This window comes from Citrus clementina, unplaced genomic scaffold (assembly GCF_000493195.1).
Source record: "Citrus clementina cultivar Clemenules unplaced genomic scaffold, Citrus_clementina_v1.0 scaffold_6, whole genome shotgun sequence".
NCBI lineage: Eukaryota > Viridiplantae > Streptophyta > Magnoliopsida > Sapindales > Rutaceae > Citrus > Citrus x clementina.
This window is the reverse complement of record NW_006262139.1, coordinates 22,590,670-22,613,353: the sequence shown is the minus strand read 5'-3', so window position 1 is coordinate 22,613,353 and position 22,684 is coordinate 22,590,670. Positions and strand designations below refer to the sequence as shown.

The window sequence follows — 22,684 nt, the reverse complement described above, 5'->3', positions numbered from 1 at the left end:
TTTATTAATTTAATATTATAAATGACCTCCACCGGAAAGTTGCCAGACCACCACCGGACCTCGCCGGAAGGTTGCCGGATCACCGCCGGACCACCACCGAACCTGCCAGAAGTTCACCGGACCACCGTCGGCTTCGCCGGAAGATCGCCGGACCTCCGCCGGAAAGTTGCCGGACCACCGCCACCAACCACCGGACCGCCATTTATTTTAATTTATATATATATATATTATTAATATAAATAGTTCAATAGTCAAATTTGATATTAAAATTTTAACTATTTTATATTTTATTTTTATATAATAAAAATAAAATATCCATAGATCTCCATAGCTATATGGATAAAATTTATATGCATGTCTAATATTAAATACTGGATATGAATATGAATATATCCATTATGGATAATTATGAATTTATGTTTGGATAGATATTATCCATCCATAATTAGATATTTGCCATCCCTAGTTGTGGGTAGGGGGGGGGGGGGGGGGGGGGGGGGGTGGGGTGTGGTGTGGTGTGGAAGTAGGCGAGAAAAGAAAAAAATGCAAGTTGTACACTACCACAAACAACGCACCATAATGTAAGTTCCTTTATTCACCACCGAATAAGAAATTCCTTCTTAGTTTAGTGGGAATAAAACGTAGTGCTCCTGTAAATTTACAAGAGGGAACATGCCAATTCATAATAAAGTCTCCACATTCCTAAATAACTTCTAAGGCACTTAAATTAGAGACAAGACGTCCTAACTACCACTTAGCTTGAGAGTTTGACATCACATCACATATATCAAAGAAAACTATAACTTGCTCCAGTTTGTAGACATAGAAATTACTACTTCTGTAATTATAATCCCTCAGGGGGCAATAGGCTAAACATGAAGAACTTTTACTTTTCCATTTTTTTTTTCTTATTCAAGCATTCGCATGTGTAAATGAGTTTCCAATATATTAAGTGCCTAAGTATAATTTCATCCGATACAATCTGTATAAAATATAGAAGCCGGCCTCTAGGTTGAGTAAATTGCCTTGTATCATCGGCCGACCTGCAGGACAGCATCTGTGTGCTGCTTCACTTGTAACCTAGGAGCCCAGGTCCTGGTATAATTTGACTCTTAACATTGCTGCTTCCCGAGGAAAAAGCATAATATGAGATATCAACAGTTTCTTTATGCACAACTGCTATTTAATGCCTTGACCGATTTACGACGCCATAGTGCCGTATCAGGATCAAATATCAGCTCCCATGTAGGCCAATAGTGCAAATCCTGCTTTAATGTTAAAACTCGAGGCTTCCCATTCAGATGTACAGTCCTCACACGAACAAACTCTCCATGTTCTATCTCCTAAATTAGTTAATAAACAAATAAGGTCATTACTCGAACTAGGACAAAATTTAACAAAACAACTCTTAACTACTCAAAAAACATGTTTGAGATGTTCACTCCGAGAAATGAGTACAAATGTAGCATGCAATGAAGCAGTATATGAGATGCAGGAAGAACTGATTGAAAGGGTATAATTATTAATCACAATAGCTACCAAAATAGAAATCTAAGTACAGCCTTGCATCTTTGCTACAAGTTGGCAATAGTCACTAAGCAATCTGTCACATGGACAACCATTACAGAAACAAGAGGATCACAAGTGATGCTTAAGAATCTTTTAACAAATTCATGGCTTTCCTTGGTGAAAGCATTAAGCATCTTCGTATTTATAAGGTCCAGGAAGTGACTTTCTTGATCGCGTTTGTACTTACAAGCATGCCAAAAAAGATATAACATGCACAGAAGAAAATAAAATTACATTCATGGTGTTAAGATATACCTTTGTCACATTGACGAAGGCTTCTAAATCAGGAGTTCGTTTTCCGTTAACTTCAACTATCCATTGAAGAGCATAGAGACCATATCGATGAACTGGACTACCATGACACCACCTGAAACATGGTCAAATATATATCCATCAGGAGAATTTTCATCAAACAAATAAAAGCAAAAGAAATGACTCCTTTGATACAAACGAAGACAAGAATGTCAAAGGGACAAATACAAGCAAACAGGAAGCAAAGAATGGTAGTATATTCAAGTCCCAAAAGAAAAAAGGGAAAAAAGAATAAATGAGTTTCTCAAACTAAAGGAAAGAGGAAAAGGAAAAAAAATGCAATTCTAGGAAGACCATGAAAGAGAACAAAAGACCAAATGGAAGAGAGAGAATTCAACAGGCCTTCAAATTCGACTACCTTATGGTTAGCTAAAAATAAAGAAAAGTTGAGTTCCTGTTATGGCTTTATGGTATGCTGTCAAAAAGAAATTAGACTAGGCCCATGCTTGCAAACAGTTTGCCAGTACCTGCTTAATCTTACATCTAGATTTCAGGGCCCAGCCTAGTTAAGAGGAAGTTATAGTTGAGTGAATTTGTGACAGACCGTAAATACATGCCTTAATAAGCCGACAACCAAACACATCACTCTCATCATTCTAATGATTGATGTTTAAACCATGTCGAATAAAGCATGAAATTTTTTGAAGCCAAAGCAAAAATTCTCACCTCGCCACATACACTCCATGACCCTCTTCAGGGAGAAATCCAAGAGCACGCACTGCAGGATGAGGATCCTGAACAATACAACCACACCAATTTATCACACGTGTTGTTCCATTCCCATCTCTGACATCTGTTCCAACCTGAAGTTCGATTTCTCGACCCTGCAAAACATGAAGTTCAAAGTATAAAGAAACTCAAATTACACTCTCAAACAGCCTAAATGACAATTCAATGCCCATTCATGTAAACAAAATATTGGATAATAACTACTTCAGGCACCATTTGTTGACTGAAAACTCAATATTAAAATGAAGACTTGCAAACTAAAATAAAAAATTTATATACAGCAGATCGCTTTGCTTACCTGCCGAAAAATTGTAATGTCAAGCTTTCCGTTGTCTTCACCGTCCTTGTCCAATGCTTGGCAAGCATTTTCTATGTCATGGAAGCAAGTAACTGGCTGTTTATTGATTGCCAACATCATATCACCTTGTTCCAGCATAGTTTCAGCTTTTGATCCAGCCAAACAACCTTTAACACGCAAAACTTGACGTCTAACTGGATCCTTTTTGACAAGAGCCTACAAGCAACATTAATCAATAGTTAAACAGCATGAATCACAGGATTAACGTATCCAGATACTCTCATTCCATAAAGCATATGTAAATATAGCCCAAGCAGTATCCATTTCGAACTCCATTTCTAAAGACATGGTGTCACATAGGAGACATAAGAGAATTTTGTTACATTCTTTTTTGAATTAATCCAATGGTTTTCAGCCATTGGATTGAAATGAAATATCTGAATTACATTTCTCAAAGCTTCTACCTGCAAGATGTGAGAAAGAGAAATGCTCTAAAGAGCTATATTGCTCACATTATGATAAGCAACATTCAGCCATTGGACAAGAATATCTGCATTTTACATTGATGCCCAATTCGCCTTTGAGAAGAAAGCACTGCCCGAGGAAAAATATGTGTTCAGGAACAAGCACTTCACATCATTTTTATCAGCCTACTGCATATCTATTGTTGGAAGCTCCTGTTTTAGCAGTCTACTCTCTATATGGGCCGCTTGCACCAGTTTTCATGGATGGCACCTAAAGCTGAGTCAGCTTGCAAAGGGAACCCTAGTTTAAGGAGAGGAACGGTCAATGCACCCCATTCCCTTCCACAACCGGACTCGCTTATTTATCCTAGTTATCAAGCCTTCAACAGTGGCGAATAATCCCGCTTAAGCACTCATAGGCCATTTGCCTTTGGTCCTAGCCAACATTGGAACTGATCCTTAATATCTGGCGTAAAGGGCAACCTTCCCACAGTATCTCGTGATACACTTACCAACGTGCATTTTTTTCATCTTATTCCTCTTGCTGCGCTCATTCGCTTGTTCTTCTAGTTAACGCCCCGCTAATAACTGATCCGAGGCCAAGCACATATCCAGACTGTTCTCCACGAATCCTTCAATCTTCCTAGCATCCCATACTCAAGAATGAGGATGAACAGCCCCTTTATTATTACATCACCAGCTTTTTTGTCTTTATTTTTTTCCAGGCTTATGCACATGAGATACGAGAGAGAGAGAGAGAAAGAATTGATCAAATTAGCAACATTGTGGTCACCTTATGGTAACCACCACTGCCATATGGCGTTGTCTTGTTAATAAGCTGCACCCACTCCATTCACAGGGTGCTATATAATCACACCATGAGTGTAGGTGTGTTTCACAAGATGGGTGATATTCCCCACTAGAACATTCCTTTTGTGTAATAAATGTTCTCGTGGGGAATGTCGCCCACCTTATAGAGCATACCTACATATTTGGGGCAATCATAAAGTGCTTTAAGAATGATGTTTAATCTGGATTAGACAGTGCTAACACTATGTGGCAATATCACTCACCATAACAAGGACAACATTGTGCTATATAAAGAACAATAACAATTTTTGGTTTGGACTTCTGAAATTGTCAGCAATTGAACCGAAGTTCCTACAGACACATATTTTAATCAAAATCTTAGTTGTCGGATCACATTGATTCAGCTAGGATAGGGGATGACATGGATTTAAACAGTGGACCTATTTTCCCATGTCAGCACTCATCCTAACCATTGAAAAAATTGTGATGGCTAAGAATTTGTAAACTGGGGGGTGTACATGATCTAGTAGGCGATATTACTCACGCATAGTGTGTGGAAGTGCAGCATAAAATTGTTTTGTTAATCCATAACTTCAGCTCTATTACAATATGCAACAAAATCGATCCACATATGCAATCGCTCAATATCAATTGGGCGACATTTACCAAGGTCATTTTTATATATACGAAAATCAACCAATGAGCAACTTCATCCAAGATATAGTGAGCAACTACACACATGATGAGATTTTGTAATGGCTCGTGAATGGTGCTGAAGTTTTAGATTAACCTAATAGTGTCATATGGCAGAGTCACAATCCTAGAGCTGAGAAACATCACCCATGATATATTGCACTAAACCACAGACAGCCTCATATTGGTATTTAAATACAACATGAGGCAGTGTCACTCAGTGCCCACTACCTTCTTCCTCTCCAAAATACCCACAGCAGCAGCACAACCTAATTGTTGAATTTCTGCTTTTTTGGTGCACCTCTCTAGAAAAATATTCTCTCTTCTTTTCCATTTAATTGATTCTTATTCTTTTCTTGTTTCTTGTTTGCCTTTCTTGGAAGTAGCTCTCTCATCTCTCATTCATTAAAAGCTAACTTTTATTTGGGTTCTTATGTGTTAAGACTTCCACTGCAGAGTAAAAGTCAAGAAATGGGGTTGAGCTGTTGGGGTTCGTATCAAAGCATTTACCACAAATTAAAACATAACTTCCTCATCCTGCCACTACCCAAATACACAATAAAGCTGATATCAGATCGCGTTTTTAGCACTCATAGTCAGTGTCTTATGATTTTAGAACCACACAAAGTGAATAGAAGAAGGATTTTTTTCTGGCATTGTATGAAGTGACACCGACTCACAAAGCAGAACAATGAAAGAATGAAATATATAATATGAAAGAATTTCTGCCAAATGTAAGAGTTAAAGCCAAAAAGGAATCCCTATAAGTTGGAAAAATGCACCCCCTCCCCCCCCAAAAAAAAAAGATGATGCGTTAGGAAGAAAGCATACTTGGACCCAATCATCACTCAGACCGAAACTTCGAGCCTTTGAAAGCAGAGTAGGATAGAGTTCAACCTCCAAAATCCTAACAAGAGGCATTGGCCTTTTGACACCATTTATGAGAAGAGAAGGTCCACTGGCACCAGATATGATTTTGTCAAGAACTCTGCTGATTGTATAAATTGGAATACCTCTGACAAATTGATGATCCTCTGAAGAACTGCAACCAAATTTAACCTGAAATACGAGATTTAAGCATTAACACCGAAATTTGACATAATGAAGTGTCACAAGCAATTAATTAGCTGTAGAAACCTGAGTTGAAAAGCTTCCCCAGATAGCTTGCACCCTTCCATGCTCATCAGTCAGCACACCAGAAAATGTACTACCAAAATCTAGAAAATGGCGTATGAGAATAACCAACTCAACTGAGACCAGCTATTAGAAAATGCTAACCATTTTATGCAAAGTTAGCTGCCTTACCAGTATCAAGCTCAATGACTTCCATATTCATTGCTCTATAGCGTGGACAATCAGCTGAGCTGATATTCAAAGCAGCACATGGATTGGTCACAATTGATTTCCTGGATGTTGCTTGAAGACTTCTACTTAATCCCACAAGATATACAGAATCCCCACGGCGTAATGCAGGCTCTGTTTGATAAATTATGAAGGTAATACACATGATAAAATAGTAAAAATGATCAAACTCACATATTCCTAAAAAAAATAAAAATAAAAAGATAATTAAAGCAAAGGGGAAGAAATGCGAAAGGTCAAACTACCAGGAAGTAGTTCAGCAGCACGAACCACCGAGGCACCAGCAACCCCCAAGGCAGAAGGATCATAAGCAATTAGAGCAAAATTATGAACTGGATGTAGAAAGACCACCTGCAATAGAAAGTAGGAACCTTGATTAACATAGAAAAAAATTGCTTTTAGTTATTCATATTAGACAAGTTTACCTCTCCTGGTATTTCAATTGGAAAAGCAGCAAATGACAGCATCACATCAGATGCAGATATTGCAACTGTGTTCTTGTCAACTACAACCAAACCCATGCTTCGTGAATGGTATATGATGACCCCAGTCCCAAAAAAATGCTGTGAATGGACACCATCAATCATACAAGAGGGTGGCACATGAACCTGGAAGTAGAGCAATCAATTTAAATATCTTTGAAGACATTATTTCTCCCATGCAAGATCTCTCGAAAACACTTCTCAACCAAGACCTATGGTAGGAATTACAATAAAGAACGGAAAAAATAAATAAATAAATAAAACCAAACAAACTATGTCATAATATTCAACAGCATAACCAATAAAGCTATTATTGTTCATTAAACATTAATATCACAATTGATCATAGAAGAGAGTCTTTAAATGAATTGCAGCAGCATAAAGGCTTTGAGAATCAGAAATTAATATAACCACAGCCTCACCTAATTATAATCTCAACTAATTATAATACAATAGGCAACAAAATTAATCAATTTAATCTTTTTTAAAAAGAAAATGGAATCAAAATATCAACAAAAGATGAAAAAAAGTGAAAATATTAATTACACAACTCATTTCATTGAAAACTCTGGTGGCTAAAATTTCTGCATCCTACAGCAATCCCTCAACAATGAAAATTCAAGAGTACCAGAACCCACAATTCTCTATTAACACATACCAACAACTACCAATCCAATTCCACCATCAGTAAAGAATCATTATATACTTCCAAAAAAGCAAAAACTTACATGAATATACAAGACTGGTTGCCAGCATAAACATAAAATCCATTTATTTAAGTATCCAAAGTGTACATTTTGGTACAACACAATCAATATATCATAATGAAAAATATTATAATTTAGAAAGCAATAAAGAAAATAAAAGTGCCACGAAATAACTTAACAAAAACCCAAGGAAATTGATATAAATAGACAGTTGAGATTTAGAGAATCCTTCAAATACTACCTCAAACATTACAAGAGTAGGCTCTATGACACTTTCTGCAAATGATGCATTTGTTGTCGCTGCAGGTGCACCAAAGTAATCTCTTGAGCCTGCATTTTCCATAGTACTTGAATCCTCTAATCTAACATCTCCACTTTCATGTGGGGAGCAATCGGCAACAACTCCATCAGCAGATGTATTCTCTTCTACTCGTCGTTTCTTCCTTCCATTATCAGATTCACCCCGAGAAATTGACTCTGCAGAAGCATGTTCACAGGCGGTTTCCATACTTGTAACACCATCAGTCAATTCTTGGTTATTTCTTTGATGCATATGTTCCATATGAACAAGCTCACCGCATATTGAAACAGTTTGACTTGCTACCCCTTGTACTCCACCATTGATACCAGAAGACGGCATCAAAGCCTCAGACAGAATAGCAGGCTTTGCAGACCACAGACCGGAACTGTCATTACGAGTGTATATCTGAGGAGGGGCATACCATTCATGGCGATCAATTGTAACTAGGACAGACTGCAGACAATGAAAGAGTTACCAAAAATCAATTAAAATGCTTGACTCATTTAAAGCGAAGACAATATATGTATGAATGAACACAAATGTGCACATTCAGAGAAAGCGAGCAAAAAGGAACAATATCCTTTAACCAGGACGACAGAAACTAGACAGTTTCAAGGAATCAATCAAAATACTCAACCGAATGGCAAATACGTATGTACACACACACACACACACACACACACACACAAAGAGAAAGAATATATTGTTGCACTATGAAGAGATATGTCCAGGCAGATTGAATAATAGCATAAAACTAAAAGGAGCCTTCATGCCAATGAATAACAATGACTCAATCAAAGATATGCAACCTTTTCAAGTCAACTGAGGGAACCACAGATATCAATAGTCCATTATTTCGGGTGTATGGAATAATTTTCATGACAAACCAAGAACTTGGTCTATGCATGAACTTCTGACAATTTGTCCTGGTTAGAAGTCTTGTATACTTCCTACCAAGCATCCTGTATACTTCTAGTGTGCAAGAGAAATCCCAGTACCGAAGCATGTACATTGAATGAGATCCTCGTATAATTCTAGTGAGAATGGGAGTGAGCAATGGCAATAAAGGAGAAGACTAGCATCTATCACTATTTCAATGAGGCAGAATACTGAGCTGGTTGGATGAGTCTCATTTTTTTCTAGATGTGCTCCACGGCAGCATCATGGTCCTTCCACATGTCCACGTAAAACTAAAAACAAATTCCTAAAGGGCAAACTGACACACTTATGCAACCACAACTGATAACCACAAGCCAATACAACTCAGTTTTCAATTATGAACTAGCAGTGTATTCGTAAAACAAACCCATTTCAGCCTGAAATACATGTCTTAGAAGAGGCAGATCTCATCAACTTACTCATTACCATTCACCTATCATCCGCTTAATATTATCATCCATTCAGCCAACTTATAAAAAGAAGCGAGGAGAAAAGAGATAAAGTTGGTATCCATATAATTAATATATCAACATAACCATTAGGAAAATTCATCATAAACATTACATGCAAAACTGTGAACGTAAACATAGTAATGCCTAATGCACATATACATCAACTTTGTAAAAAAATCTGCAAAAGTTAAATTTGTAAACCTTCCTGCGATGACGATCCGTATAGCTGATATATTCTATTGGAACTCGAGCACCTCTCGATAGCTTGGATAGAACAGAGATTAGATCCTCAAGCCGTGATATCTCCTCACCAGCAAATTTCTTAATGATGGCATGGCGAGGAACGCCTGCTCTAAATAGCATATAGCTGCAACAGTTGAATATAATAATTTAATTACATAAAATAAAATTTATACTGTAGAAAGAGTAATCTTTCTCACTTTCTTTTTCTCTTTTTTTTTTCTGTGTATATAGGAAGCATATGAAATTTTATTTAAGATAATTAAAAAAAAAAAATCAAGACTATCCCAATCAAGAGAAAGGGGAAGCTGTTAGGAACCTTTTAAAAGAGAAGCTCAATACCCAATGTAGGCCTACCAACAACTAAAAGGAGTTCTGTAGCAGCGACTTGACAGCCAATACGTGACAACATGTAAACAATAGAAAAAACCAAAAAGCAAAATTTGTAAAGTGTATCTAAACTTACCCAGGTTCCGCAACGTATACAAGACCACAAGGAAAACGGAAATTTCTAGCCTGTTCAAGCAAACAGATATAAGAATAATGAGACATTGTGTTCAAGTCAAACCAAAAGATAACCATGTTAGCAGAAACAAAGTATTCCAGTTGACGACAATCATGTCAAATTCTGAAATACTTGACCACTCAAATCTATAAAGTCGGCAGAACGCTAAACAAAAGGTCCAAATCGCATAGAATGTTCAGCATAAACTACAAAACGGCATAGCACTCTAAAACAGTTGAACATTGTGATGAAATTGAAAGGAACCACCATACAACGGTCCAAAAGCCACAAGCCAACCATCATTTGTGCCAAAAAGAACCACGAATTGGGAGCAATATAAATCACAAAATGAGAAGCCTAAGATGGTCTTTTCCCAACCATAGGAATTTCAAATAACTTTATTTGTTAACATGGAAGACAAATAAACAACTGTACTTCTCCTATGAGCTTCTACACAGCATGCTAAACAGATAATGACTACCAAATTGTAGCCAAGCTAATGCTTCCGCTGAGAAAATGATTTCTTGAGATTCTGAGGCTAAAAAGTTCTATTTTCCCAACATACAGAAATTAAAAAAAAAGAAAAAGAAAAAGAAAAGCTTGACATTCTTATAAGACAAAAACTGCAACATTTAGCCTACCTGTTGATAAGATAGAGGGTGTATCACTGCGCCACTTACTTCTAAGAAGTAGTCAGGAGTTATTGAGTGTAAATCCTGAACCTGAAAAACTAAGGAGGAAGTGTTAGGTTCTGCGATCATAATGGAAAAAGAAAGAGAAGCAAGTCTCACCACTAAGTTTACAGTCATTGATATGCCACCCCTTTCAATCAGCAACTCAATGTTTTTGTCAACACTGTCATCAAGCAAAGTCTCCAATTTCAGAAATTGAGTAATTACCTGCAAATAATTTTATTGATTAAAGAAAAATCATCCACTATATAAAACTGCACTTATCCCACACTTATCCCACAATTTTCATTTAAAAAGAAAAAGAAACAAAAAAAAAAATCCCACTGAAGGTGTAACTTACTTCCCCATTTACACGAACAAGCACGTCACCTGGCTCCAGTCGTAAATGGGCTGGCCCACCTGGCACCTGAAATATCAATAGAATCATCTAATAAAACATCTACTAAATATACAATTTAGAATTTGAAACACCCAAATTTGCTCACCACCGAGTCAACAACAAGCAATCCAGTTTCCCCTGGGGGGGACGCATGCCGCACCATCTAAAAGAGTGACAACACAGCTAGCCAATGAGAAATCCCCACTCTTGGCAACAATTATTGATGAAAACAATATGATAAAGGTAAAGGGAAACAACTAGGTACCTGTTCTGTTGCACTTTGGAGACCAAGACGCCGTGTCTCATCAAATCCTTTGTGAACAAATGTCACCTACATCATAAATAACAGACAATCACATTGCCAACCACTTATATCTAGCACAAATATCATCCTATTATGAAGCGCTCATATTCCAAGAGAAAATTTAAATAAATAAAAACCCACAATTTCTCACTGCAACAATCCTATTTTCATCAATTTTAATTTATGATAATAAGATGTTGCAATAGCTAACATGCTTTGGGATGAATTTAAGGGATGAATTGCAAAAGGGGGGAAAAGAAAAGAAAGAAAGAAATTTCATAGGAAAGCCAAGGCATTTATAGACCAGAGGGCAAAATTTTCATGATCTTCTAGGGAATATTAACATGTTAAACCATAAGACAGGACATCATCTATTGTAAAACAAGGAAGATACAAAGAACCATGTATAACACTGGACCAATGTGATGGGCCCTCTATAAGACAATACTGCTATTAGTTTCTAGAACATAGTATTAAAACAGGACATTAGCTATTGTAAAACAAGGTAGATACAGAGAACCGTGTATGATACTGGACCAATGTGATCGGCCTTCATATCAAGAAAGTCAGTCACTACAAGGATATCAAAAAATAACAAACCTGTAGCGTACCACGAGGAATAGAGACCGCCTCCCAATTATGTATGTTACAATCTCTCCTTTCCTGGAGGAATCTTAATGCCCTAACAACCTGAAAAATAGACAACAATGTGTTTCAGATGCAAGAAACAATAATTTATCCAACAATTGCTACTTTGAACAGCTTCATGATATTCAAATCAATGTATTGAAAAAAATATCAAAGCAAACCTAAAGTACAAATATAAAAATTGGGTTAAAAAACTCCTAAAGACAAATGTGCTGAACGGTGACCAGAACAGATGCATGCGTGTAATGAAAAGTTTTAAGTATTATTAACACAATAGGTCTTAACCAAATTAAAATTCAAAAAAATAATAATAATAGTAGTAAAGGTGACCAGCTTGGTAATGCAAAGAAAACCCATATAATAAATCATGTTAAGTAACAAAAGAGAGAGGAACACATTCAGATCATAAATTAAAACTTCAAATCTAAACATATGCCATGGCCTAAAGTGCAGTAATAGGATCTACTGGAGAGGTTAAGCATTCTAGTATATAGCATTTCACTATTTCAGTCAAAGATATCTGGCGTTATACCTTTAAAAGGGCTAATTTGAATACCACATACTAGCATTATCGTAGAACACGAAAAATTCATATCAATAGCCAAAAATACAATACCAACAATTAATATGATACTTCTTTTATAATCCTGACAGGACTGCCTTGAATCAGTGCGTGCCTCAGAAACTTTTAGACCCACAATTCAAGCAAACCAATAACTAGAGAACCATCATAAACACATATAACATGTTTTATATAATCTCTCATTGTAATAAAGTACCAGTCTTATAAAAATAGTAGACTAAATGATTCATAATTAATCTACATAAATGCATAATATCTTATTTCTTTAATAGAAGTTAACTACTCCAACTAGAACTCAAACTAAAGTGTTAGCATGAGGAACTTCCATAGCATGTAAGATCTTCCCTGAGCTTGCTAAAGTCACTTTAGTTATGGTTTCTAAGGGACTCGTCACAAACCAAGCACAGTGAGATATCTGGTTTAAATTATTTACATCACCGCAAAGCCTATGCGCCATCTCAGATAATATTACAAGTGTTGCACAAGGGTGAAGCAAATAAATAAAAGAACTTACGCGTTCCAAAGGTAAAAAAAATGCCGATGCACTAGATGACTTGCTACCAGCATTCAAGGCCACTGCCCTGCCTTGCCAATCAATAACTGGAGAACCGCTTGACCCACCCTTAGTCCCAGATGCTGCCTGAAATTATAGTAAAATATAAGTTAGAACCCAAAAGCAAATACTTTTGGGTCAAGCCGTATTAAACTACACTAATATAAGACCAACTGGCAACAATACATGCATGTTTAAGCAAGTCAATAGCAGACCCACATGATGCTTTATCCCAAATTAGCATAGGTTAACAGGCTATCGGCAATTTCACAACAGCTATAATTACACCAAAGTTACCAGAATTTTGACATTAAACCAAAAAAAAAAAACCACAAACAATAGTGCTTTCTTTCTTCCTGGAACTGGCCCTTATAACTTTATTTTGCAGTTCTGATATGCAGCAATCTCATGTTCATCTGTTCTAATTCATCCTTATTCTTTGAGTAACCCTTATAGCAATTGACATCTCTTTTGAGTAGTAATGTTCTAATCTTCAAAAAAGTAAATCAAATATAAAAATTTTCAATGACGAGGCTGCTCTGTCTAAGATTATTTTCACATTGTAGTCACTCATTCCTGTATTGCAATTTTGACATAAAATGGTTCAAAGTGCATCTATCTTTCTGGTTCACCTTTCTAGAGAAAGGCGTGACCAAAACTCTGCCAGCCTAATATAAATATGCTTAGGATGCATCCAGTGAGACCGTAAGCCAAAAACAGTAAACTATATGCTTACTCCAAACAATATGAAGAGAAAGCTACAGCTAAAAAACCAAATATTGACTCAAGGAAAGGCAAATTATCCAATAGTATTCATCTGATTTCTTCCAACCAGTATATCATATGCTTACTTGCATGTAAAATGTATTGAAATCGTTATAGCCATCCCTGCACCAATTACCAGTTGCTGTTAGCTATTATGCACAGAGGATATAAAATTTGACATAAAGCTTTATGGGTAAATTGACAATATTGTACCACTTACTTCTTGTAGTGAGGAGCATCTCTATCTAAACGAGCAAGAGTGCCTGCCAAAATTGAAACCTGCAAATTCAGAGACTACAGAGTATCAATAAAATATTCAATGTAGACAATTTTTTTTATGGGATAAACATCAAGATTACTAAATTATTGATGAGGAATAACATCTGTGATGTGAATACCTTCTCACCACTGTCATTACCGACAACCCTGATTTCAAGTCCAACACAAGCAGCTTCAGGAGCAAGAGGAATCTCATCGTAGTTAAGAAACTGTATTGCACTCGGATCATAGCGAAAGAAACCAAAATCATGAACCTAAAAGTAAATGCAGAAAACATTAGTACAAAAAACATGCGAAACACATTAAATGTTAGAACAGAAGACACATGCTCATGTCAACCCAAAAGAATCAGATGCCATTCAAATGTGTTTAATACACTAAAAACCGATTATATGAAGAATTAAATGCCAAGAGGTCAATGTAATGAAGACACTGAACGTAATGGTAAAAATCATTCTTTTCTCTCCACTTAGCACTTTCTCCTCTTTCCACTTCCAGAGAATATTCCATCTTTCAATATTTAGATTAACTTTAACATTTAAAAGGGAAAAAAGAAAAAAAGTGAAAATGGTCCAACAACGAGAGAATCCAAAACGAAACAAGTGATAGTTCACTCACTGGATCTCTATATATAGGATACACTGGAATTTCTTCTCTGTTAACAAACATAGCCTCTGCAACTACAGGTCCTACAGATCCACGAGAATAAAAAATAGAAATCAGAAAATATACCAACAAAAAAATTAAGCGGAGAAATGCCATGTTCGAGCATCAACATGGCGTAACAAAATGAAACCTGGCTTGACGACGTGGCGATTAGTCAAGATGATGCCACGGCGCTTGTCAACGACGAAGCCGGTGGCGTAACTAGCACCGGCGGCCTCGGTATCGAAGGCGCGACACGCGGTGGTTCGGAGAACGACGACGGCGGGGACCACTTTGTTAAGAGCCTTACGCCAGTCGTCGGCGGTGGCTACATTTTCTCGCAACGGAGGGTCTAACTCCATGCACATATCCTCCTTCACGGGCGAATCAACCCCCGCCAGCGCACTTCCCAAGGGTTCTCCCATTTTTCTTTTCTTTTCGTTTGTATGTTCTAAAATTTTCTCGGGAAAGTTTTAGGGTTTGGCTTTTTTTTCTGAATTGTCAGAGATTTTAGAGAGAGAGAGCGAGTGAGAGAGGATTTAACTGCTGTGTAAAGTTTGGACTTTTTTAGTCCAATTGTAAAGGGAGAGAGAGTGTGTATCTGCGTGAGGTGAGTCAGACTTTCGATTTTTTTTGTTCATTATCATTATTATTCCATTATTGAATGTTATTAGAGACCACGTTAATAAATCAAGATTTTGCAAATTTAATTAATATACTTATTTGATAAAAAAACAAGGCTATTTTCTTCTGAAAATTTTGTTTTCTCTTGAGCTTAAAAAAGGGGAAAAAAAAGAGAGGGATAAGGTTGGTGTGAATATTAGAATTCATTTGACTAATGAGCTATTTATTTAATTGGTTTGTTCTTAATAAAAAAAAAGTCGTAGGGTCTAAATATAATAAAATATGACATGGCTTGTTTATCTCACATAAACTATATATGAATAAATGAATTTGGATCATTAAATTTGATATGATTATTAAAAAATCTGGTCAATATATTTTTTTTTATCTATTGGGTTAGAGTTGAAGTTCTTGAGTTATTTACCCAATTAATAACATGTTATTTGTGATGGATGAACATTTATAATGCTTTATTTTGTAAAATTTTAGATAAATTTAATATTTCAATAGTAAATATGTAATTTTCTATTAAATATATGTATTTTATAATATCAGTACATAACATTATTTAAATATAAAATAGTATTAATTAAAAAATATGTAAAATATTTGAGGTAAATCATGTTAAATAGATATTAAATGAATTATATGTTGAGTCGTCCGTTTATTTTTTATTTTTTGTATTAGTTTTAAAATTTTTATATTTTAATATAATTATTAAATATGTCGTATTTAAATCAGTTTAAATTTAAATTTGACACAAATTCAAACGCAAACTTTGTGTTGGGAGACGGGTATTGGAATTTGCAAGTTGCAATGTGAAGGGAAATTTACCAAATTAGCCATTAAAATTTTGTATTTTTCACTTTTAACCCCACTAACTTATTTATATCAATATTAGCCAAACAACAAACTTTTGGACCATAATACCCTTACAATCTCACCCAAAGCTCACCAAAACTTGAACTCACCCACACTTCTCACCAAACGGAAGCACCATAGAGAGCCAAATCGGAGACCATCATCGGCGGCAATCTCACCGGAATCCCGTTCAACAACACTAATTCCACCAAAATCACGTATAATAGCAATCAAAATCTCCAAGATAATAGTTGAAGTTCAAAAACCCTAGGTTAGCAATTTCAAACACATGCTTTATATTGTTCTTGTGTTGTGTTGTGATTGTGTGTTGTTGTGATGGTGTTTGTGGTGTTTGGTGGTGGTTGGTGGTCTATTGTCGGACTGTGTTGGAGGCAATACGTTGCAATGGCTGTTGACCAATTCGTGAAAATTCGAAATTTTTGTGCGACAGGTTTCCGTCGCACAAAATTTTGTGCGACGCAAACCTGTCGCACAAAAATTCATATTACACAATCTGAAATTTTGTGCGACAGGTTCCCGTCGCACCAAATTTTGTGAGACTGCCTTTCTGTCGCACAAAAAATCTGATTACACAATCTGAAATTTTGTGCGACAGGTTCCCGTCGCACTAAATTTTGTGCAACTGTCTTTCTGTCGACCTTCGCAAGAAAAATGTGTGGATTTATGACTCGTTGGTGGCAGTTCGTGATGATAAAACGTACAAGGATAAGTTCAAGCCACTTGAAGTCGTCTTTCCTCGATGGTTAGAAGATGTCGGATTTTACAATGTCCGACATGACTTACGGAATGCCGACCCTTGGAATGTCAAAATATGTAAGGGTGTGCCGCAACAAGAGCCTGGTAGTGGCGACTGCGGCGTTTTTATGTTGATGATCACGATGTATTTAATGTTTGGGCTAAGACTTAATTTTACTAGTGGCCACGGGCAATACTTTAGGAAGAAAATTGCCGTAGACATATTTAATGGTGATATCGGCCTTTAGGATATTGTAGCGCCGATATATAATGATGAAATTGGATTTTAGACCATTGTATTTATAATTATTATTGGTGTCTAACTTTTTTTTTTTCATATAATTCAAATAATAAATTTGCAATATAATAAAAATTAAATAGGTTGTTATATATAATGGTGCAATAAATAAAAATCCGTTCTCAAAATACATAACAATTTAAAGTGATACAATTAGCTTCGTGTCGACGCAATGGGATTTTTGCACTTTTTTCGGTTATGACCCACTTCGTTGCACCGGCCACATCTTATAGTTCTCCTGTCAACATCCTCACCAACAAAGGGTATTCTGAGCTCTGGACGACGGCCGGACGATGGTGCTTCTATTGGTGGGTTAACTTTCATTGCTTGAATTTCCCCAGCATCTGTTGCACAAAATTTGGTGCGACGGGAACCTGTCGCACAAAATTTCAGATAGTGTAATCAGATTTTTTTGTGCGACAGACTTTCTGCCGCACAAAATTTGGTGCGACGGGAACCTGTCGCACAAATTTCAGATTGTGTAATCAGATTTTTTGTGCGACAGAAAGGTAGTCGCACAAAATTTGGTGCGATGGGAATCTGTCGCACAAAATTTCAGATTGTGTAATCAGATTTTTTGTGCGACAGAAAGGCAGTCGCACAAAATTTTGTGCGACGGAAACCTGTCGCACAAAAATTTCGAATTTTCACGAATTTGTCAACAGCCATTGCAACGTATTGCCTCCAACACAGTCCGACAATAGACCACCAACCACCACCAAACACCACAAACACCATCACAACAACACACAATCACAACACAACACAAGAACAATATAAAGCATGTGTTTGAAATTGCTAACCTAGGGTTTTTGAACTTCAACTATTATCTTGGAGATTTTGATTGCTATTATACGTGATTTTGGTGGAATTAGTGTTGTTGAACGGGATTCCGGTGAGATTGCCGCCGATGATGGTCTCCGATTTGGCTCTCTATGGTGCTTCCGTTTGGTGAGAAGTGTGGGTGAGTTCAAGTTTTGGTGAGCTTTGGGTGAGATTGTAAGGGTATTATGGTCCAAAAGTTTGTTGTTTGGCTAATATTGATAGAAATAAGTTAGTGGGGTTAAAAGTGAAAAATACAAAATTTTAATGGCTAATTTGGTAAATTTCCCCAATGTGAACTGAACATCTGACCTGGATTTTGGATTTTCGTAACGGCCGTGTTCAAATGGCTGCGAGACGCGCATGTGTCCGTCTCCGGCATGAGAGCACGCGCATCATATATTAGATGTCCAAAAGTAAAAAGGGTCCCACAGATGACTTCACTTGAGAGATGCACTGTATCCCTGTTTCTGTTAAATAACACAATTGCCATCTGACAGTCTGACACCATGCATCCACTCAAGGCCTTCACAACTGAAATAGGCTTTTATGGTGGGCCTTCAAATTCGGATTTTAATCTAAATCCAAATCCAGTCCAGCCCAATTTTTAAACCCGCAAAAGGGTTTAATCAACAAACCCTTTTAATTTAAAAATTCCTCCTCTTTGCAATTATACACGTGTTAAGGTTTCTACATTCTGGTTTATACGAACAAAGTTTTGATTTTTCGGGGAGGGAAGAAATTTGCTAAAGAAATTTGAACCTTTGAAACAGCACTTAAATTCCTCTTGTTTTTTGGGGTAGTGATATGGGGGCCAAGCAAAAGAAAGCATTAAAGAAGAATTTGAAGAAAGTTTCTTCACAGTTACCAGTTTCCAGTGACAGAAAAGACGCAGCAGATTTCTTGGTAAGCTAACTTGTTCTCATGTCCTGTGAATTTCATATTTTTAATTATTATTATTACTATCTTAGTCTAATTTATTGCATATGATCCATTGAAGCCGCTGGAAGGTGGGCCAGGGCGAAAACTCCCTGAGGAAAAGCCGTTAGTAAATAAAGCTGCAGTATTGTACATTGGTCGGATTCCGCATGGGTTCTATGAGAAGGAAATGCATGGTATATTGATATTAAACATTTTCCAAAACGGTGTTGAATGTGTTTCAGTTATTGGCATTGCTGATTGGTTTCTCTTGCAGCTTTCTTTAGCCAATTTGGTACCATCAAGAGGCTAAGAATTGCGCGGAATAAAAAGTTAAGGGTCCTTAATGTAACGGGCCGCCCTAATAATACTCATCCTGTGACATTAAGTTTTATCTTTGATAAATATTGTTCTCCTATACTTGTAGTTTGGGTTTAACACACTTGTTGATGTGATGTTCTACAGACTGGAAAATCAAAGCATTTCGGGTTCATCGAATTTAATGATCCTGAGGTTGTACTCATTTATGTATGATTTTAGTTTTATGCTGACTTGTAATATTTCTTTGGTCATCTTTTTTACTAACACATGGCTTGCTGAGTGCAGGTAGCAGAAGTTGTAGCTGATGCCATGCATGGTTATTTGCTGTTTGAGCACATTTTGCAAGTGCATCTTATTCCTCCAGAACACGTTCATCTAAAGCTGTAAGCTGTCAATAATCTCTTACTACAAGCATTAAGGCGTATGAATTTATGATCATTAATTCTATGTTAACTCGTACTTGAAAATTAATTAGAGTAGGAAAAAGGAAATACCCAAGCTTGTTGCCATTTTACAGTCAATAATCTGTTCCTCCTTGATATGTAGATGGAGAGGTTTTAATTGCCAATACAAGCCACTCGACTGGGTTGAAGTGGAATGTAAGCGGCTAAACAAGGTAATCTATTATGGCTGACAGACATATTTTTCACCATCTTGTTATTTTGACGTCTGTAAATGGTAGCTATAGGAAAACCTTCCTTTTCAAGAATTTTCATTTCTCCACTATGATTTTCCAGGTAAGAACTTTGGAAGAACACAAGAAGTTGATGGAGAAGATCTTGAAGCATGATCAGAAGCGGCGAAAGAGGATAGAGGCAGCCAGTATTGAGTATGAATGCCCTGAAATTGTGAGGATCATTATTTTCCCCTTTTCTTAATTAATTAATTAATTTCTGGAGGGAAAAGCTGGTTTCAGACAAATTCCTATGTTTCTTGCATGAGTATTAGAATTTGAAGTCTTCGGAATTCTGAGATTTATTCATCTAGTTGCCACGTAGGCCAAACTGCATTAGGCGATTTAGGTTGGTCAACAAGTCAGGCTGGTTGATTGGTTCAGTTTGTTGCTGTTCTGTTAGTTTTTCAAAATTGTCATTAAATAGACACACATGGATAAAAACCATTCTCATTTTACCTTATATCGGTACATGGCTGAACTTTTACTATTTTAACCGTTGTCTGCTGTAGAAGAGAAACAATCCAGTGACACAATAACAACTCGACTGCCAGGAGTTTAAGCATGTTCTATTGACTCATGATTTATTCTGTTTTGTAGGTGGGTTATGTCATGCCTGCTCCAAAGAAGATAAAGTCGAAATCGTCCCTCGTGTGCCGATCCCGCCCCGCGGTCCCCCCCGGGGCATGAACCGCCCCCCGGGGGGCCCAAACCGCAAAACCGGTAAAAACGGCCCCGATCTTACTCATTTTTCGGCGTTCAAACCGCCGGGCGGCTACCCCCCATCCCGATGCCCTCGGACCGCTGGTCCCGTGGGATGAAACGGAAACAGAATTGGAGGCCCCGATCATGAGTTACGGCCCCTTCTTTGCGGCCCCTGAGGCCGTGCGCTATAGCCCCCCGGGCACCCCCGCCGCCAACCGCACCCATAAGAACCCGACCAAACGCACCCGCCGTGTGCCGATCCCGCCCCGCGGCACGAACCGCCCCCGGGGGGCCGAAACCGGCCAAACGGCCCCGATCTTACCCATTTTTTGGCGTTCAAACAGCCGCGCGGCTACCCACCTATCCCGATGCCCCCGGACCGCTGGTCCCGTGGGATGAAACAGAAACGGAATCAGAGGCCCGGATCATGAGTTACGGCTGAAACCGGATAAAACCTACTAAGGGCCCCCGATCTTGCCCATTTTTCGGTGTTCAAACCGCCGCGCGGCTACCCACCCATCCCAATGCTCCCGGACCGCTGGTGCCGTGGGATGAAACGAAAACGGAATCAGAGGCCCGGATCATGAGTCACAGCCGAAACCGGCAAAACCGACCAAACGGCCCCGTTCTTACCCATTTTTCGGCGTTCAAACCGCCTCGCGGCTACCCACCCATCCCGATGCCCCCGGACCGCTGGTCCCGTGGGACGAAACGAAAACGGAATCGGAGGCCCCGATCATGAGTTACGGCCACTTCTTTGCGGCCCCCGAGGCTGTGCGCTATAGCTCCCCGGGCGCCCCTGCCGCCGACCGAACGCACCCGCCGTGTGCCGATCCGGCCTCGCGGTCCCCCCCGCGGCACGAACCGCCCCCGGGGGTGCCGAAACCGACCAAACGGCCCCGATCTTACCCATTTTTCGGCATTAAAACCGCCGCGCGGCTACCAACCATCCCGATGCCCTTGGACTGCTGGTCCCGTGGGACGAAACGGCAACGGAATCGGAGGCTCGGATCATGAGTTACGGCCGAAACCGGCAAAACCTACTAAGCGGCCCCCGATCTTGACCATTTTTCAGCGTTTTAACCGCCGCGCGGCTACCCCCCATCCCGATGCCCCCGGACCGTTGGTCCCGTGGGATGAAAAACGGAAACGGATTTGGAGGCCCCGATCATGAGTTACGGCCCCTTCTTTGCGGCCCCTGAGGCCGTACGCTATAGCCCCCCAGGCGCCCCCGCCGCCGACCGAACCCATCCGAACCTGACCGAACGCACCCACCGAGGGCCGATCCGGCCCCGCGGTCCCCCCCGCGGCACGAACCGCCCCAGGGGGGGCCGAAACCGGCAAAACAAGCCAAACGGCCCCGATCTTACCCATTTTTCGGCGTTCAAACCGCCGCGCGGCTACCCCCCATCCCGATGCCCTCGGACCGCTGGTCTCGTGGCAGAAACGGAAACGGAATCGGAGGCCCCGATCATGAGTTACGGCCCCTTCTTTGCGGCCCCTGAGGCCGGGCGCTATAGCCCCCCGGGCGCCTCCACCACCGAACCGTACCCGCCCGAACCCGACTGAACGCACCCGCCGTGTGCCGATCCCGCCCCGCGTTTCCCCCGCGGCACGAACCGCCCCCCGGGGGGCCGAAACCGGCAAAACCGGCCAAATGGTCCTTTTCTTCCCCTTTTTTTTCCTTTTTCCCCCTTTTTCTTCTATCTTCTCTCCTTTTTTCCCTTTCTCCTTTTTTTCTCCCTTTTTTCCCTTATTTCTATCCCTATTCTTCTTCTCTCCCCTTTTTTCTTTTTTTTCCCCCCTTTTCTCTTTTTTCTCTTCTTTCCTTCCTTACTCTCCCTTTTTTTTTCTCTTTCTATCTTTTTTTCCCTTTTCTTTCCCTTTCCCCTTCCCTTTTTTTTTTCCTTCTTTTCCCCTTCTTCCCTTTTCTTTTTCCCCCTCTCTTTCCCCTTCCCTTTTCCCCCTTTTCTTCCCTTTCTCTCCCCTTTTTTT

At 38.8% G+C, this 22,684-nt stretch overlaps 2 protein-coding genes across 3 annotated transcripts in view; one reads left to right on the top strand and one right to left on the bottom strand.

Annotated features, from left to right (window-relative positions):
* Positions 1-817: 817 nt before the first annotated feature.
* On the bottom strand, positions 818-15,323 carry LOC18038133 (protease Do-like 7). 2 transcript variants are annotated; one of them, XM_006430576.2, is made up of 24 exons: positions 14,863-15,322; positions 14,685-14,755; positions 14,186-14,320; positions 14,008-14,066; positions 13,874-13,910; positions 12,984-13,109; positions 11,839-11,928; positions 11,200-11,265; positions 11,041-11,097; positions 10,896-10,961; positions 10,655-10,762; positions 10,505-10,585; positions 9,825-9,874; positions 9,320-9,485; positions 7,668-8,180; positions 6,663-6,845; positions 6,483-6,588; positions 6,181-6,351; positions 6,013-6,092; positions 5,707-5,934; positions 2,909-3,124; positions 2,548-2,705; positions 1,825-1,936; positions 818-1,343 (listed from the first exon to the last, which is right to left on the bottom strand). In XM_006430576.2, the coding sequence occupies exons 1-24, from the start codon at positions 15,134-15,136 to the stop codon at positions 1,167-1,169; spliced, it is 3,330 nt and encodes a 1,109-aa protein (XP_006430639.1). In that variant the 5' UTR covers positions 15,137-15,322; the 3' UTR covers positions 818-1,166. The 2 variants fall into 2 exon arrangements, with proteins under 2 accessions (XP_006430639.1, XP_006430640.1); XM_006430577.2 differs by having other exon boundaries at positions 10,505-10,762; positions 14,863-15,323.
* Positions 15,324-18,879: 3,556 nt separating this feature from the next.
* Positions 18,880-22,684, top strand: part of LOC18038272 (MKI67 FHA domain-interacting nucleolar phosphoprotein) — an 8,127-nt gene continuing 4,322 nt past the window's right edge. The window contains exons 1-8 of the mRNA XM_006430575.2: positions 18,880-18,978; positions 19,073-19,187; positions 19,268-19,329; positions 19,456-19,503; positions 19,597-19,694; positions 19,858-19,927; positions 20,049-20,159; positions 20,585-20,635. Coding sequence (XP_006430638.2) covers positions 18,880-18,978; positions 19,073-19,187; positions 19,268-19,329; positions 19,456-19,503; positions 19,597-19,694; positions 19,858-19,927; positions 20,049-20,159; positions 20,585-20,635 — 654 coding nt within the window. The remainder of the gene's footprint in view (positions 18,979-19,072; positions 19,188-19,267; positions 19,330-19,455; positions 19,504-19,596; positions 19,695-19,857; positions 19,928-20,048; positions 20,160-20,584; positions 20,636-22,684) is intronic.

Bases quoted from the DNA above. Each gene is read 5' to 3' on its own strand.
- LOC18038133 (XM_006430577.2), bottom strand. From the start codon at position 15,136: ATGGGAGAACCCTTGGGAAGTGCGCTGGCGGGGGTTGATTCGCCCGTG. The intron at 14,321-14,684 runs GTGAGTGAACTA...ATTTACTTTTAG, and splicing joins ATCCTATATATAGAGATCCA to GTTCATGATTTTGGTTTCTT. The intron at 1,344-1,824 runs GTATATCTTAAC...TAACTAATTTAG, and splicing joins CCTTCGTCAATGTGACAAAG to GAGATAGAACATGGAGAGTT.